This window comes from Haliotis cracherodii, unplaced genomic scaffold, assembly GCF_022045235.1.
Source record: "Haliotis cracherodii isolate W230 unplaced genomic scaffold, xgHalCrac1.p SCAF_15, whole genome shotgun sequence".
NCBI classification, from domain to species: domain Eukaryota; kingdom Metazoa; phylum Mollusca; class Gastropoda; order Lepetellida; family Haliotidae; genus Haliotis; species Haliotis cracherodii.
The window spans coordinates 15,211,609-15,229,450 of NW_027266270.1; the positions used below are offsets into that span (position 1 = coordinate 15,211,609).

The window sequence follows — 17,842 nt, forward strand, 5'->3', positions numbered from 1 at the left end:
ATTCAATTACCACACAGTTACCTAGAGTTTCATATCTCTCACACATAGCTTTTCAAGTCTCATAATGTCTTCAAATATATTCTATTCACAAGTGTGAGAGAAATCTGTGGGCAGCTACCAGTAAGAGAAATTTGACAGCAATGTCACATTACAAATCTATAACATGATCCACTAGATAATCGAGGATGTGTATTTATATGTGCTGAGATTCAGCATTTATCTCCAAATCTTTGCCTTTTCAGAGTCTTGGTATGATGGGATTAACATCACTGCAACAAGAACAAGTCTTAGTTAATGATCTCTCTGCCTCTGGCAAAGAGGCCCAGCGAAAAAGTAACATTAACTCAAACACTAACGATGTTCCACAGCCTGGCCTGGAAACAAAGGATGTATCAATCCAGTCTAAGACCACTGAAATACCGGAGAGAAGTCCTAGTGCAAAGCTTATAAGCTCTGATGCTGGAGCACATACTACAACTGACACACAAGTCAGTGGTCATGTCATGACATCTATAGATAAATATCAAAGATCTGTGTCCAGTGCCTTGTCAAATGATGTCATAATAGAAATGGTAATCATATCCAATCAAAGGCAGCCTGAGTTCTCAAAAGAAATGCAGTTTGTATCATCAACTGATATTTATAATGGATTCCAACAGAAGAGCATGGAGTCTAGTTTATCCACTACCAGGCATATTCACCCAAGTGTAGCTCTGAGTGAAAGTTCATTTATGTCTGAGGATACAACATATCATTCCGTTTTAGAGCAAGTCACAACACCTCTTGGATCAGAATTGCGACCATCGTCTGGAGAACCTTCCCAATCTTCAGATCATGATCACCAGGCCACAGTGTTTACACCTCTAGAAACCGAGAGACACACAAGCTTCCCTAATGCTGTTGCTGCTTGGGATGACAATCTGGTCACAACGTTTGATAATGAAAGATTACCGTCCACTCCCCTCTACAATGAATCACCCTTGTCAGGGATAGATGAATCAATGACCCCAGATGCGACAGTAAACGAACTGATCCCTAAAAGCATCTCAGTAAGCAGTACTGAGCTATTCCTTACATTGGCCACAAATGATCCTCAACTGTCTTCTGATACAGCTAGTGTCAGATCATCTTATGAGCCATCGTTTTCATCATCACTTAATCACAAGTCTGCCACAGCATTTATCCAAGCAACACCAAAGATGACGTCATCCTATAGGGTGCCGTTGAAGCCAATAACATATCTATCATCCAGTGTTTTAGACTCCCAGATTTATATACTGAAATCTGCATCCTCGTTGGCAACCCAATACTCTGAAGAAACGTCTCCCTCAGACATGATTGATGCTTTCCCATCATTTTCAACTGGCATGGATGCTTTTGCGTCATCAACAGGTAAAGTGTCGCTGTCTATCAACGTCGGAATGAGCTCCAAGATCGAGTCTGACCACATTGTAACAGAGCATCAGGCAGAGACGTTATCCTCGTCCATGTCTTCTGATTATGGATTTGACACATTATTTGACGCCTCTGGGCATAAGTTGGAGACATTTGTATCTCATACATCCTCTTCCACATATAAGAATATAACACGTTTCTCTCCAGCAAACAGTAGCAATGCAACGAGAACGGATTCATCTTCACCAGGACAGAAATCACCTTTCGATACAAGGACGGACTCTGAAGACATGTCTTCATTTCCATCCGTGTTTGAAGATTTATTTAGTGCTGACTCGTCAAACGTTGCAATATCATCTTCCGTCACTGGTGTAACTCCTACATATGACATGGGTGAATCAGCATTAAACTCATTGAGTGAATCAGTAGCAAACGCATTAGAACCATACACGGTGCAGTTTTCATCAAATGATGTCCTTGCATCTTATTCTACAGGTCTAGCTATAAATCCAACATCAGGTGCATTTACGAATGAATGGAGTTCAAGAACAGGATCTATAGACTCAAATATACATGGAACAGAAACCATGCATTTTACTGGAACCATGTTGCCTTCAAGTCGACTGAAATTCTCTATGAAAGCTTCCATGTTGTCTCCAGTAGACTCTCAGAGCACACTTTCACAGATGTCATCGAGTATGTACACTGATGACGCTGCATCTGTCTCAGTCACAGTATCAATGTCACAAGGAACAGCTTCATTGCCAAAAGAAACATCTTCAACATCACGTATATACTTTGATGCCTTTAGCTTAATTACAGCACCAACTCCAGTTGAAACAGCTTTCTCTACACCAGTCAGTAGCACAAAGGGTGCTAAACCCAGTACTGTATCATCACCTCCTGATTTGAAGATCTCACTATCAAGCAAGCCAAGCATCCTATTACATTCCACTTCATCATCCGAAGAATCGTCTCCGATATTACCCCTTGAAACATATCGAGTATCAAGTGTGGATGTATCAGAACCACCGCCCATCCTGTTGTCTGGTGAAGAAGAGTCATCTGGGTATATCATATCCTCTAAATCTTTCACGCATGTACCAATGACAACCTCGCGTGCAACTCCCACAATATATGGAACGAATGTCAGATATTCCTCGTTTCAAAAGTTGTCATCAATAACGTCTGCAGTGTCTAGGTTACCAGCCATGGATTCCTTAACAGATATCTCATCTTTTGAATCCTCAATAATGTCGATCATGTCGTCTACCAAAACAATGACTTCTTCCTCAGTATGGACAGTGTTATCGGTATCTACTTCACCTTTAACAAACACTAAAATATTTCCCTCTTTGTCAACACTGGCCCTGTCCACTGAGGAGTCATCATCTATATCTACAATATCCTCGTCTACTGAAGGGTCATCGTCTATATCTACAACGTTCCCATCTACACAAGGATCTCCGTCTTTATCTGCAATGACCCCATCTACTGAGGCGTCATCGTCTTTGTCAAAAATATCCCTGTCTACTGAGGAGTCATCGTCTTTATCAACAATATCCCTGTCTACTGAGGCGTCATCGTCTTTGTCAACAATATCCCTGTCTATTGAGGCGTCATCGTCTTTGTCAACAATATCCCTGTCTGCTGAAAGGTCAACGTCTATATCTATAAAGTCCCAATCTACAGAAGGGTCTTTATCTACAGTGCCCCCGTCTACTGAGGAGTCATCGTCTTTATCTACACTATCCCTGTCTGCCGAAGAATCATCGTCTTTATTTACAATGTCCCCGTCCTCTGAGGAGTCATCGTCTCCTACATTTCTCCTGTCTCGTGAAGGATCTTTAGTTTCATCTCCAGGGCTACTCTCTACCGAAAGGTCATCATCCACAACAATCTTTCTACCTCCATCTCGAACACCTTTTCATGAACATTCTTCATCAATGTCAACAAACTCGGACATGAATTCCTCTCCTGTGTATCCAACAGTGACTTTATATTCACACGAGTTGACACAATCGTCATCTACAGCAACTCTTCGACCTACAAGGGCCTCACATGCCTTAGAAGCATCACTTTCGGAACATAACACGGGTTCACAGCCTTCATCTGATTCAGTTCTTCCTTCGATTCTGACTGCAATATCTTCATGGTCTTCCTATCCAGGAGGACCTTCAGCTTCAGCTACAACAGCTCTTCCCATCAACCCATCAACTCCAGAAAACATTTCAGCTCCAACCACAACAGCTCTTCCCATCAACCCGTCAACTCCAGGAAACATTTCAGCTCCAACCACAACAGCTCTTCCAATCAATCCATCAACTCCAGGAGAACCTTCAGTTTTACCCACAAGTCACCCCGTCAACCCATCAACTCCAGGACTTTCAGTTTTAGCCACAACAACTCTTCAACTAAACTCATCATCTACAGGAGAAACTTTGGTTTTAGCCACAACAGCTCTTCCCATCAACCCATCAACTACAGGGGGACGTTCAACTTTCGCCACAACAAATCTCCCTATCAACCCATCAACGCCAGGAGGACTTTCAGTTTTAGCCACAACAACTCTTCAACTAAACTCATCATCTACAGGAGAAACTTTGGTTTTAGCCACAACAGCTCTTCCCATCAACCCATCAACTACAGGGGGACGTTCAACTTTCGCCACAACAAATCTCCCTATCAACCCATCAACGCCAGGAGGACTTTCAGTTTTAGCCACAACAACTCTTCAACTAAACTCATCATCTACAGGAGAATATTTGGTTTTAGCCACAACAGCTCTTCCCATCAACCCATCAACTACAGGGGGACGTTCAACTTTCGCCACAACAACTCTTTTCATTAACCCACAATCTTCAGGAGAACCGTTCACTTCAACCACAATAACCCTTTCCACCAACCCATCTTCATCGCCACCAATAATTCCTACATCTAAGCCCACCATGTCTACAATGCCAAGTTCGGTTCAACAACCAGACCCTGAATCTTCAACCATCCCTGTTTTCTCTACCGCTCACCCTGACTCGTCTTCACCACCACCAAAAACTACTCCTCCTGCAGACGGCCCCCCTCTGGATACATTGATGCTGCTAATTATGAACATAGGCCAAGATGTCAATATTTCGAGCACACAGTTCAGCCGCCAGCTGGAGAAAGGTATGGTTCTTACCTAATGGAATCTATATATATAGAATATTACTCGAGTGTCCTTAATATCAAACATATCAACACGAGCCGATAGACGTTTCAAACTCCGATATTTATTTGATAGAAAAAGACATAAAGTGGGATTACATTATCATTCAAATTCATTTTTCCAACTTTCTCAGTTTGTAAACAGTAATAAACAGTGTTTTGAGTACATCTATACAGTTTCAGTGGCAGAGACATTAGTGACGTCATTTGATTGCGACATGTAAACAATCATTTGCAAAATCATTGGGATGCAATGTCATTGAAGTGATATCTCAAAGGAGACATTGCTTGATCTCACAAAACTTTGTCATTGTCTCCTGCGGAAGCCAGTTTTTTAATGATAAATATCCTTTAATGAATAAATGATAATTTATATGGAAAGAGAGATCATCTCATGTATGTGGACGGTGGGGTGGCCTAGTGGTTAAAGCGTTCGCTCGTCACGCCGAAGACCCGCATGGTTATGTGAAGCTCATTTTGGTGTCCCCCGACTTGTTATTGCTGGAATATTGCTAAAAGCGGCGTAAAACCATACTCATTCACTCTCTTGCATGTATGATCTCTCGTTTAGATTAAGTACCCAGTGCCCAAAGCTGGTTAGAATGGAGATCGGTCAGATAATGTGACCGTATCATCATATCCTTGCGGCATCGATCGTTCTTCATACTTTCGCTCACTTGTTTGCCTGGTGCAGACTCGATGTTCAACAAGCCACCGATATATCTGTAATATTGCTGACAGCGGCGTTTAACAACATTCTCTCACTAACTTACATTGGTGATAGCTTCAGAATATATGCCTTGATACATAATTGCGGATTTAAGTTTCTGCGCCTCAATGATCATGATTCGAGATTTATCAACACAATATCCGTGCCCCAGGGTTTCTCTGAAGTAAACACTTCTGGCTTTTCTCACACATTAAGTTCTCCAGTTAAAACTGATATACTGTAAAGCGACTTCAACACGACCCACTCACTCATTCCAGATCTGGCCGAGTTGTATGAAACCGCCCTCAAACAGCGGAGAAGACGAGATGTTACAGAGCGGCTGGACAGATACAGGCGTCAGAGTGGCGTTAATGCTCAGGTATACATCGTGTACATTCTGGAGACAAATGTTTATTATTTGGAGTTCTTTCAGACATTCGTCTTTAGTGTTTATTCAAAAGAGGCGTTTGATATAGGATTAACGGAGCTTACGTGTGAAACATCGCCGGTCCAATTCAACTTCAGCGCCGACATGTTTGTTTAGTCACATTCTTGCAAAGCGACCCTATTTGATTTAGAAGTGATGATGTAGAAATGTTCAAGTTTTTAATTCATGTCGACATGTCGAATGCCTAAAATAGCATGACACTTCAGATGCTTCTGTCCAAGACAATAATATTATGTGTGATTTGCAAAAAGCAGATGTTTGTATTCATTCGAGGAATATCAGATCCTGATTCAAGGAAGTAGTGTTTTTACTCTTCTCTTGATTGTTTCTTTCAATGAGCCCTTTGGGATACTTTTGACTTGTCAAACGTAGTGTCCTGTCGTTGTGTGAATATTCATACTCAGAACATGAAACCATTTCAAATCGTTTATCTTAGTTTGAGACAAATAAATGAAATTCAGTGATATGGTTTTAATGTATTGATTAGTCCAGTTGATCACGAATATACAATAAACTTGTTGATTTTACAGTCGTGAAGTACCCTGTGTATGTTAGACGGACACCTGAGAAAAGCAGATTTGGAAGTGATTTTTCGTTCATTTTTTACCTTTGTTCACTTAAGAATTGACGACAATATTTAAAAAAAAAACGGTGAGCACACTGTTAATACGCGTAGCGTAGCGGATATACGCAAAGTGTGCACAACGGTTTATACGATTATAACCCCATTATCGCAAAACATTGAAGTCAATTAAATTAACTATTACAAGAGTGTCAGGTCACCGCGAGCTCACCACCTCGGTAGCTGTACTTTCCTCGACATTGTGTCAGTAGTCCGACACGAGTTACCTCCCATGCTACCATGTCCCTGCAGGCAATTCAATATTAACATTGAGAAACATGTACTTGAGGTCTCTACCACCTACATAACATCATGAAGTAGTTAAATGTTACCCAGTATCACCCAGTTTAAATACATGCAAAATTATTGAATATGGATATCAAGTGTGAACATTTAAAATCACAACAAAGAGACAGTGTTTTTTTCAAACAAGTAATGTTTAATCAAAGCAGGAGAACGACAAATGGGAAATTAGATGCACAAGCCCGACGCCCTCATGTTTTGGCTAACGCTGGCACGTCATCTTTCACTGTGAAACAGAAAATGAGAACAAACAAGATTTTATTGTAAAATTGAATTTTGTCTGATGTATATGTATGATGTATATAATAATAATGCTGAACTCCTCGTTAAACCCAATTACACCTCACCAAATTCCCTTCAGCGCAAATCTACAAGTAACATAGCTCTGCGCAGCATGTTAATCACCTAATTAGTAAAATTACGTCACATTTAACCTCTGCTTTTTTTTATTTACCTCACATACCACTATTGAGTGTTGATGTATATCCATGTAATAACTACTTTTATTTCCCATAGGGTTATGAATTACCGAGTTCATAAAAATCGCTTGTACCCTGGTGCAAATGTCACTTAACGCACACCAGTGTATTGGTGTACGTCATCCGGACGGCATTGTTAGGTGAGGCGATGTCATGCCACGATTTACATAGTTTTCAGTAATTTCAGCAATTAATGAACACAACACCTCCGTTTCAGGTTGTTTCGAATGAAAGAGATCCGGCTGATGATTTCAAGGTGACGACGACGTTTGCCGTGAGTGATGGTGGCGACTTCGTGACGGCCGACGTCGCTGTCCCCGTCTACAACAGGATGTCCCAAGAACAGATCTCCACCGCTCTCGCCCATTCCGTACGTCAACGTTGTAACGGGTCATCAACATACAAAAATTAATATTTTAATTTTCATGTTACGAGCTGAAAGGGCTCTTAAAATCCCAACATCCAGTCAGTAGCAGATGTGGCAAATTTAGAGTTACGAGCATCATAAAGAGTGCACACAAGTTACAAGGAATTATTTCAGTGACATATTCTTAGGAGACGATCTTGTTACCGCCATTGGACTCGTATGTTCTTTTGTTTGCTTCTTTAACTCCGCACTCAGCAATACCCCAGGTACATGTATGTGAATCGTAGCTGTAAATCATCGAGTCTGAGTCAGACAAGCCAGTGATTGACATCATGAGCATCTATCTACGCAACTTGGGTATGGCATGCATCAAACAAAGTCACCAAGTCTTACACACCGATCCTGTTAGTCCCCTCTTTGGGGTTGCTGAAGACCCCTGTTAAAGACCAATTCCAGCCCGGATATCCACGGGTCATATATTTAGTGAAGATTACGGTATCAAAAGAACAATTCAAACCCGGATATGGTTATACGAAGTATTCACGTTGTCAGTGACGTGACAAGCAAATTCCGTCACATAAAACATTATAAGGTCATGATGTCTGTACAGGCGGGTAGCTGTCTTATGAGTTAGCTAGTTCAGTACGGTTTAGACAGAGGACCAGAGTAAATATATTGAGGCAAGCGTAACGTCTCTTGCTGTCAGGATAATAACGCTCAAGATCGAGGACACGTGTACATGTACATGTATATTGCCTGTATCCACCTACGATCCCAACGCTTCAAATAGGTATCCTCACAGACTTGGAAAAAACTCGTAATTCATTCGGATTGGTTATTGATGGCTGATGACTAGTTTAACCATTTTAATTGCATCTCCAGTGTTTATAATTCCCGCCAGGCCGACAGTCCGTGACTGTCTATTTTGCTAACGGACGGTCAGTTTTGAAACGTTGCATGCCCGATGGTCGGGCTATTATTGGATTCCCTAAATTATCTAAGCATTCTAGTTTTAATCTAATGTAAATGAACTGTGAATGTTCAACACATTTTTCAGTCACTTCCGCGTATGTTGATTTCTGTCCTAATACTATTTTTATCTTTACCCTTTTATGACTTGTGTTCGTTAGCGATTCGCTGTGCAGAGTTGCGTCCCTTTGGCACGCCAGAAACGTATGATTGTGGGTTCGAATCCCGGTGCGCCCCGATTATGTTTCTAGGTTTGTCAGCACCATACCCGTGCTCGTGGGTTTCACCGAAGTGGTAAACGTTTGAAACCTGCATAAATTCGGGCTTTCCTCCCACATTAAGCTGACACGCCGTGATATAACTGGAATACTGTTAAAAACGGCGTTATACCAACTCACTCACTCACTGCGTTCGTTAGTCTAGACAATTCTGGGCAGGCAACATTTTATCTGGTCTTGTAGCTTTGACTGAAATTTTGGTGAATTTTATACACTGATATCTCAAAAGACAAACCTCATTTACCAATGAATGTGTTACTTTCAGGTGCTTGAGCCAATCACGGCCGCCCAGACATCAAGTAGACCCCAACTTGAAGACAAGAATGACACCAGCTACATTTTGATCCTCTGCATCGTGATTCCTGTAACACTACTGATCCTCGCCATCTTGTTTCTTGTTACCCGGATGAGGCGAAGACGAAGGGCTAACGCAGTTGGGGACCTCCCGCCTCGATATCAGGTATGTTTGGCCTGACACAACAGACAGTTTACAAGCTCACAAAAGAAATCGTTGATATATCCTCGTTATAAGTTATGTGCACGTGTTGGGGGTTCTGGTGTGATATTTCAATCACGATATAATGAAGGCGTACAACAATCTGTCTCTGCTACTGTCATGTTGGTTCATCAAAAACTAGAAATTCCCAAGTAGAAGAATAAGAAACACGTAGTTGTAAAAAATATAACACGAAATGAGCACTTACCATAACGTCATCCGTCTTTTAGATTAAATGTTGTTACAAAACAACCTGTGAAATGAAACCACGGGACTCGGACACATCAGTCTGGTGACCGACAGTTTTAAAAATGATAACACTTTCTTACTAAAGTTATTTTAGCGGGGTCCCATTCGGGATTCGAAACCACACTCTCATCTGAACGTCAGCACAGAAACTCTGCGACGTTAAACCCCATTTCACCTCACCTATTCACAGTTTAAACATGCCTCTAAGATGATTACTATTACTATGCCTCTAAGATGAACTTCGTTCTAATGTTATTATAGAGAGGAGAAACCCTTGAGGATCACAATCTTACGGTTGACGTCGAAAAGGGGGAAATTGTGGACAAGACCCCAGCCAGCACTCCATCCCTTACCCCCCGGTCGAACTCCTCCACCGCGAAGAAGGTGCCCTTGCTGGGTGGTGTGTGTGTGCTGCCCGGTGTTGGCGATGGGGACGGACTGCGGAGGCAGGACTCGGACAAGTACCGGGAACTGACGGAGACGGACTACTCCGAGCAAGTGCTCCTGACCGACCAGGAGAAGGACTCACACAGAAGCCTCATCCTCAGAGAGAAGGAACTCCTGGAGAAGCTTGGGGTTCATGAAATTCAGAAGGAAGCAGATTCCTGTGATGAACAAACCTTGGAACTACCCCGGAGAACCAGATCCAAAAAGGGAAAAGGGAAGGCTGCGTCCTCCCAGTATAACACCGTGGGAAGTGAATGTCCTCTTCTCCCTTCTTCCGGTTCCATGACAACGGTCAGCTCTATTGACAGTGGTGACCACACAGATGCATCTGACGAATTCACTGTTATTATACCAAAGACAAAATCTCCTAAGATTGAAGCCAAAAACCAAAAGGAATCTACCTCTACTCAAGGTTCGGCATCAGATGATGCAGGTACTTCTGTGCCTAAAATTTCGGAATTTCTGTCAACGTCTCTGGTACAGACTTCAGAAGCTGAGCCGCTGAACGTCTGTCCTGAGACGCGTTCCGTGGACACACAGACATTAAAGGATGCCAGCCTCACGAGTGACACTGATAGTAGCCCGGATGAGAAAGGAGAGACGTCGAAGATGAGAGACAATCAAGGATGTCAACCTGGAACAGAGTCCAAGCAGGTCCAAACGCCATGGGTACACAAAATGTAAGATATTGCTCTTCCATATCACATTCTAGTCTAGTGGTATGTATGTATGTACATGTATGTATGTATGTATGTATGTATGTATGTATGTATGTATGTATGTATGTATGTATGTATGTATGTATGTATGAGTGTGTGTGTGTGTGTGCGTGCGTGCGTGCGTGCGTGCGTGCGTGCGTGCCGAACTCATATATAATGCATTGTTCGTTGATCCCAAATATAGATAAGTTAAGCAATGCAATTGTTCATTTGATTTCAGTAGATGTAACAGTCTGATGTTGAGGGTCCATTTGGGGTATATCTTGTGGGTTTACTGTATTGCTGACAAATATTTTACTTACCATTTAAATTCTGTATTAAAAATATCCACCGAAACAGATTCTATTCAAAAAGGCAAAATCATGGTGAAAGAAAAATCCGCGATGACACCAGGTGTTAGGGTTAAGCATTTCCCGCCAAACGGTGATAGAGATAGTGATTCATGAACGCATTCTTATGATGTATTCATACAATGAACTGTTTTTAGTATTTATCAGAATTATATTGCATTGTGTCCATGTTTACTGCTGATATAGCCACTCTTGTGAATAGCCATTAAATATTTAATGCCCTTCCTTCTAATGGAACCTTCCCACCTGTAAGTTAGTATCGATCGTAGCCTGCATCTCCACCAGCGCTATGGGTGTTGTTGGTTACTGGCCTGTCTGCTTTATTCCTTATCTTACGAATGGACTAAGGTGAGAGAACTGATGATGGTCAACTGACCGCCATTACACAACCTTGTTGATACTGTATTCTAGCATCTGGCTTTTGGGTATAAGGTTAGTTACTCGTGCATTCTTTCTCTCAAGCTAACCAACACTATCTTATGAATGTCTGTTTTAGATGCATAGCCGTTATGTATCTTCAAACGTGCTGACCTTTATAATATCAAGGCTACAGAAGCCAGAACGTCACACATCATGAATTATCAACAGGCCCAATTACAGGATGTTACGTGGTAAGGGGTTAGGCTGAATGTTGTTAGGCTCTTGTTTCTTTACTGTTCTTCTCTTCTCCACCAGACGTGAGACACATGACATCTTCATTGATGACGACGATCTCAGCTGTCCAAACTCCCCCGTCAACACTCGCCTCAGCATCAGTGCCGGGTCTGGAGAAACATCCAAGTTCATCTTTCCCGAGACGCTGACCATACATAAGGTAGGACGCGGTAGAGATCTGTTTACCAACAGCACATCAACGTGAGTGAGTGAATATGGTTTTACGCCGCTTTTAGCAATATTCCAGTAATATCACTGCGGGCGACACCAGAAATGGCTTCACACATTGTACCCATGTGGGGAATCGAACCTCTTCGGCGTGACGAGCCAACGTTTTACCGACTAGGCTGCCCCACCGCCGGCATTAATTTGATCTGGCCATCGTGGTGGGTGAGTGAGTGAATGAATGTACGTAAGCGTGTTTGTTTCTTTGTTTAACGCCGCACTCAGCAATATTCAGGCTATATGATGGTGGTATGTAACTAATCGTGTTTGGACCAGACAACCCAGTGATTGGCATCATAAGATACGATCTACGTAGGATGACATCCGTCAACCAAGTCAGCGAACCTGACCAACCGATCCCGTTAGTCGCCTCTTACAAGCTTGGGTTCCCAAATAACCCGGTTCTTCTCAGGTCCCAATGTACAATAACATAAAACAGTAAACATAAAATGGTTCTAGCTGTATAAGCACCATACCAGTGCTCAATACCCCTCATGGTATAATTATGTAACTTAGAAGTTGACAGATTACAAAGTAAAAACAATCGTATGAACTGTATAGGCGGCCGTTGTCAACGGTAAAGGGGTCTATACTAAGACAGTTAATAAGAATTTGTTGTCCATAAATTGTGTCTATTTTGCCTTTATAGTGAAAATAGTCATTAGATATGTATTCTGTCATCAGCTCCCTCAGAGAGCCTAAAGATAATGATTATTGTTATGTTCTTTTGAAGGAGCTTTAATTGTATTTAAGACTTTGAAAATCTTTTTCATAATCACCTTTCGTATATTTTTTCTTTCGTCGCCAAACACTATACAACATCACAGGTGTGCATTCCGTGAAGCGCCAGCATGTCATATGTATGGTTATTCCTTTTAAATTATCTTTTGATAGGACTCGTCTCATGTATTCTATTATTTCGTCTTAAACCTTTCTTCACCAATTCCTGTTTCAGCGTGAAGAGGAAGCCAGGCGTGCCCAGGCCCAGCAGCTGATGGTGGAGGCGGTGCAACAGAGGAGGAACCTGACAGAACACGCCGAGCAGGGCCTTAACTCTCCCTCCATCAGTTCGCTGGAGTCTGACAGTGACGTAACCATCAACTCAGATCAGCTTTCTATGGAAGACGATAGTCTAGAGGACGCCATTCTAGCCCTGGGTCCGTTACAAATAGCCCAACAAACGGAGATGACAACAACGTGGAGTAGGAAATCTAGTGGTGTTACATACGTTGGAAGTGAATCTGGTGAATCATCTAAAGAATATAGGCAGATTTATCCCGCACAAGGCTGTGTTATAGACCCCGATCATGTAGTGGAATCATCACAGCCTGAACCGAGGACTAGTGCACACAAGAACACTCACGATAGTGCATCGAAACACTCACACGCAGCACATATAGAACAGGAAGCAATATCTGAAGAGGAGGAAGCTGTGAGGACGACAGAGGAGACCACACAACGAGCTCAACAACTTCTGAATCAGACTCATGCACTTGGATTCGCTCTTGCTCCAATTGGGGAAGCGCAATCAGACTTTACTTCGGCTTTGATGGAACGTATTAGGGAAGAAGTAAAGAACTCTGGGACATCTGTTTCTGGTTCCAAGCCTTCTAGTTCAAAGAATCCTGAAATGCCTGTTCCGCGACCTCGTATGGGTCATTCAGGAGGTTCCTCTGGCAAACATAAGCATGATTACCCAAAGCCATCAGAGCCACCCGTACCACGTGGTCCAGGTTCCTCTCGGGCTGCGCCCAGATCTTCCAGAGCACGAACTAGTGACAGCACGGCAGCATTGTTGGAACGTGTGAGGGGAGAGCTTCAAAGATTGGACTCTTCACAGTCGGACAGTGACTCCGAAGCAGCTGACGATGTGCCTTCAAAGATGCGGAAGCATCAAACCCGTCGCTTATAGTGCCATCCTTACTCGCAAGATGATGTCCATTACGCAGTCTTTCAATTCATCTGTATATATTCATTTAAATGTGTGTCATGTTTTCCGAATCAGTGTATACAGAATACTCATATTCCGTAGCCATGACAATCAGACTTGATATAAAAGGAAAAAAATGGACCTTTGTGTGACTTATGTGTGTTTTTTAACATTTCCTTTGATGAATCATTTTCTGTCTTTCTGAAGTGGTCATTTTATGTATGGGCTACCAGGTCGGTTACATTCCCGATACAAACGTTGGACAATGGGGAATAGCACAGTGCGTGTTGGCCATTGTCACGTTAAAGAATGCATGTCTCGCGTAACAGTGACTGGTGATAAATGAACTCTGAATTAATGAACACGTTCCGACTTATGTTCGGTGATGATGTGTGTGAATAAGGTGTGATGGTGTTCTCGTTCAAGTGGCAAGGTCAAGTCAAGCAACTATACTGACTGAAAGCTGATGTGTGACGTTGCAGTGTATTACTACTAATATGTATATATACTTCATAAGGTACAAGGTCGACATTATGCGGTTATTACAACCAGACAAGGTCTCTTAAAGTGCCAACAAAATATCTATCTGTTTTCATATTGCATTGAGACAGTGTATCAAGTGTTACATCTTGGCTTCATGCAAAGAACGATACACTTCCAGTAACCTGTAGCCACTGCCATATGCCTATTGTTGCTGCTCTTATTACACATTTACACATGACCACAGCTTTTATATTATTTATCAACCAGCAGTAAGAGGGCTGTAGACCTGCAAAGCTGTAAACATGACGTGTTGTTTCCGGTTGGAAAGGACCACTTAGAAACTTGGCCAATGAAATACATTGTGTGATAAATAAATATATTATATTACGTTGTAAATAACATTTCTTGTGTGATAAACATGAATTATTTATTTTGTCACAAATGCATTTGATAAAGAACAATAAACTATTTTTCGAAATGACTTTGGTCTTGAGTTTATAATTCACTTCTTTGCTTCATTTATTTAGCTCCGAATCCGATATTGGCTCCGTGTATTAGCCTTTCATTAGCCTGTATATTTCACAGTACGGTAGCATGATCGATATTTCCAGTATCTGTACATGCGCATGTTAGCAGGTCGGAATTTTGACTGGTCAGTTAAAGCGATAGGATATTTCTTCATTGTTGAGAAACTGTACCATATAACGACACTGGTTGTTCTTGTAAAAAAATGATAACATTCTGCCATCTGAACAACAGGCTAACTTAGTCCGGGTGTGTAGGTTTGTTCTTACTTCAGATGAGTAATATACAGAATAACCTGCTCGATACTGGAGTGTCCGGTTTATCTGTCACGCGTGAATAAAAACCACAAAAAAACGTTTCTATAAGCAGAGTCCATTGTAAGATTCCGACTATACCATGAGCATGTGTTTATGAGTCACTTTGACATAGAACTGATACCAGGTGAGCGTATCCTGTCCCACCGGTGGCAACCGCCACAAACACATGCAAAGTCATTTCAATTGCGGTGCAGTGATGCGAGATCACTTTAATAAAGTGAGGGGCAAAAGAAAGTACACCGAATTTTGTGACTGACAATTGAAAGAACTGTTGTTAAATGTCATTATGTGTATTTAACCATCACGCATCCCTGTAACAGTTTGTAAAAAGTAATCTGTGGCTGGGAAATTGTGTGTAAACATGAATTGGTTCGATGAAGACTGGGGAAAGAAATGATCTTGCAACCACATGATCCCTACCAGGTTTGAAAAGTTGAAAATGTGTGCCGAAAAAAGTAACAGTGACTGATTTTCAAAGATAATAATATATATAAGATAACCTTCAGCAAATGTGTATTATGCGGAAAGAAAATTAAAAGATAAACTTCAAATAATATTCTAAAAATTAAAACAATGTAGAAGTATTTTTTAAGTGCTGACTGAGCGCCAGTGATCGTTTCATGTCTTGGATATAATATCCCTAACTTTAGATATTTTCAGGACCGCCTCCGTGGTCTAGTGGTAGAGCGTCCGCCCGGAGAGCGGATGGTCAGGGGTTTGATTCCCGGCCGCGTCATACCAAAAGACGTTAAAAGATGGTACTTGTTGTTACCCTGTCTGGCGCTCGGCATTAAGGGCCTTAAACAAGGACTGGTCTGCTCGGAGTCAGTATACTGTGTCTGAGTGGGGTATTCATGTTAAACTGCGGCATGGTATCTCAGTGAGCTAGCACTATAAATCGGCATCAGTCCGGACTAGTATAAGCAGCCACACACACACACACACACACACACACACGCGCGTACATGCACGTCGCTATATGAGTGCAATAATCTTGGACGCGACGTTAAACCCCATTTCACCTCACCTCACCTAAGATATTTTCAAGTGAAAATGATTTTCTTTTGCACCTAAGTTTATGAACTACATGCCTCATAAACTGCCGTGCAAAAGAAAGCATGTTTGGTAGTGACGTCAAGTGAAACAAACAAGCAATGGCTGTCCCATAGTGATGTATTTGATACGGGTTTCATAGGCGATATTGCATGTCTCATTTCAGTGAGTATCTCACAACAGGTGACGTGCACATGGACGTCTCAAGCAACATAGGGTCGCAATTTCACAGTACACAGTTATGAGCAGAATGAAGTGTGAATTTTCAAGTGTATTCATTGTGTTGCTAGCCAGGGTAGGTTTTTTTTAGGGAAAAGGGTTGCAACAGTTTGATCTGTCAAGAGCGAGGAGCTGATCATTCTTTAGTTAGAAATGGCAAAAATATCCATGTCAAAAATTAAAAAATATAAAAATGTTGAGTTTGATTGATACAATTCTTATTTCGAATTTTTTAAAAATGATTTTTTCAGAAAATCCGTAAAACAACAATATAACTTGATCTGGACTAAAGATTTAAAGAAGTTTAAACAGCAAACATTTCTCAAGTTTACGCGTCCTTCTTCTATATACTCAGTGTTTTACATCACATTGCCCACGATTTATCCCTAGGACCTAAGTGTGGTTCTCTGGCCTCTTAACTAATTCAACTAAATAACAGAAACAAGGAAGTGGTGACGACGAACAAATATTCAGTTTGTGGACTAAAGGAGAAGTGTACGCCAACATTGTGGTAACCATGGTTAGATGGGACTTGGATGACCACAACAGTAGTTTAAGGTTCTCCGTACAATATCTAAAGGCCAAATGGTCAAATGGTCAGTTTTGAGCAATCTTCATGAGACAAGGGAGTTAACTGACTATATAAGTCCAGTTACCACTGGGTGTTTACAGTCAGTTAACTCCCTTGCCTCGGGGAAGATGGCTGTGAGCTGGCTGGGTTGATGTTTCATCGTACATCGTTGACGTGGTTCAGTGTTCACACGATCACCCACTGGTTTAATGTGATCCGAGCATTTGTTACAGACATCAACTTGACATGGAGAAGAGAAAAAATAGTTCGTTCATGTCTCACACATTGTACATTTACATTTAAAAACATCTATATAATCATTGGTTATAATACAGGTGTTACAATTACAATGCCCAGCCATAATAAGGGTAGCTCAGTGGTTAAAGCGTTCGCTCGTCACGCCGAAGACCCGGGTTCGATTCCCCATATGGTCACATTATGCAAAAGCCCATTTTTCGGTATCCCAAGTCGGGTATTGCTGGAATATTAATAAAGGCGACGTAAAATCATACTCAAGCACTCAACATTAAAATATATTTTCCTAACTAACGCCCTTGTATTAAAATGCGTTACTTCATTCAGAGTTAGAATATTGACGGTAATTACTGAAGCGCCATTACAAAGACACCTTCAAAAAAAAAAAAGAAACACATGCGTCATATTTCTGTAACAGCAAAACTACACAAGCATTATGATATAAGGAAGGACTAGATTTGTTTATATAAATATTCAACGTCAACGCCAGAGAATAACCAGTCTCGATTAGTTGACGAAACGGATTCCACTGGGTATAAAAGACAAACCAGCGGTGAAAATTACATGAATGGAAGATT

The 17,842-nt window shown here is 41.5% G+C and overlaps 1 protein-coding gene across 1 annotated transcript in view; it reads left to right on the forward strand.

The window, feature by feature from the left end:
• LOC139462309 (serine-rich adhesin for platelets-like) overlaps positions 1-14,703 on the forward strand; it is a 49,044-nt gene extending 34,341 nt beyond the window's left edge. The window contains exons 5-11 of the mRNA XM_071243939.1: positions 243-4,557; positions 5,584-5,684; positions 7,375-7,527; positions 9,037-9,231; positions 9,778-10,643; positions 11,708-11,846; positions 12,867-14,703. Of these exons, the coding sequence (XP_071100040.1) occupies positions 243-4,557; positions 5,584-5,684; positions 7,375-7,527; positions 9,037-9,231; positions 9,778-10,643; positions 11,708-11,846; positions 12,867-13,823 (6,726 nt within the window). The 3' untranslated portion in view covers positions 13,824-14,703. The remainder of the gene's footprint in view (positions 1-242; positions 4,558-5,583; positions 5,685-7,374; positions 7,528-9,036; positions 9,232-9,777; positions 10,644-11,707; positions 11,847-12,866) is intronic.
• The last annotated feature ends 3,139 nt before the right edge of the window (positions 14,704-17,842 follow it).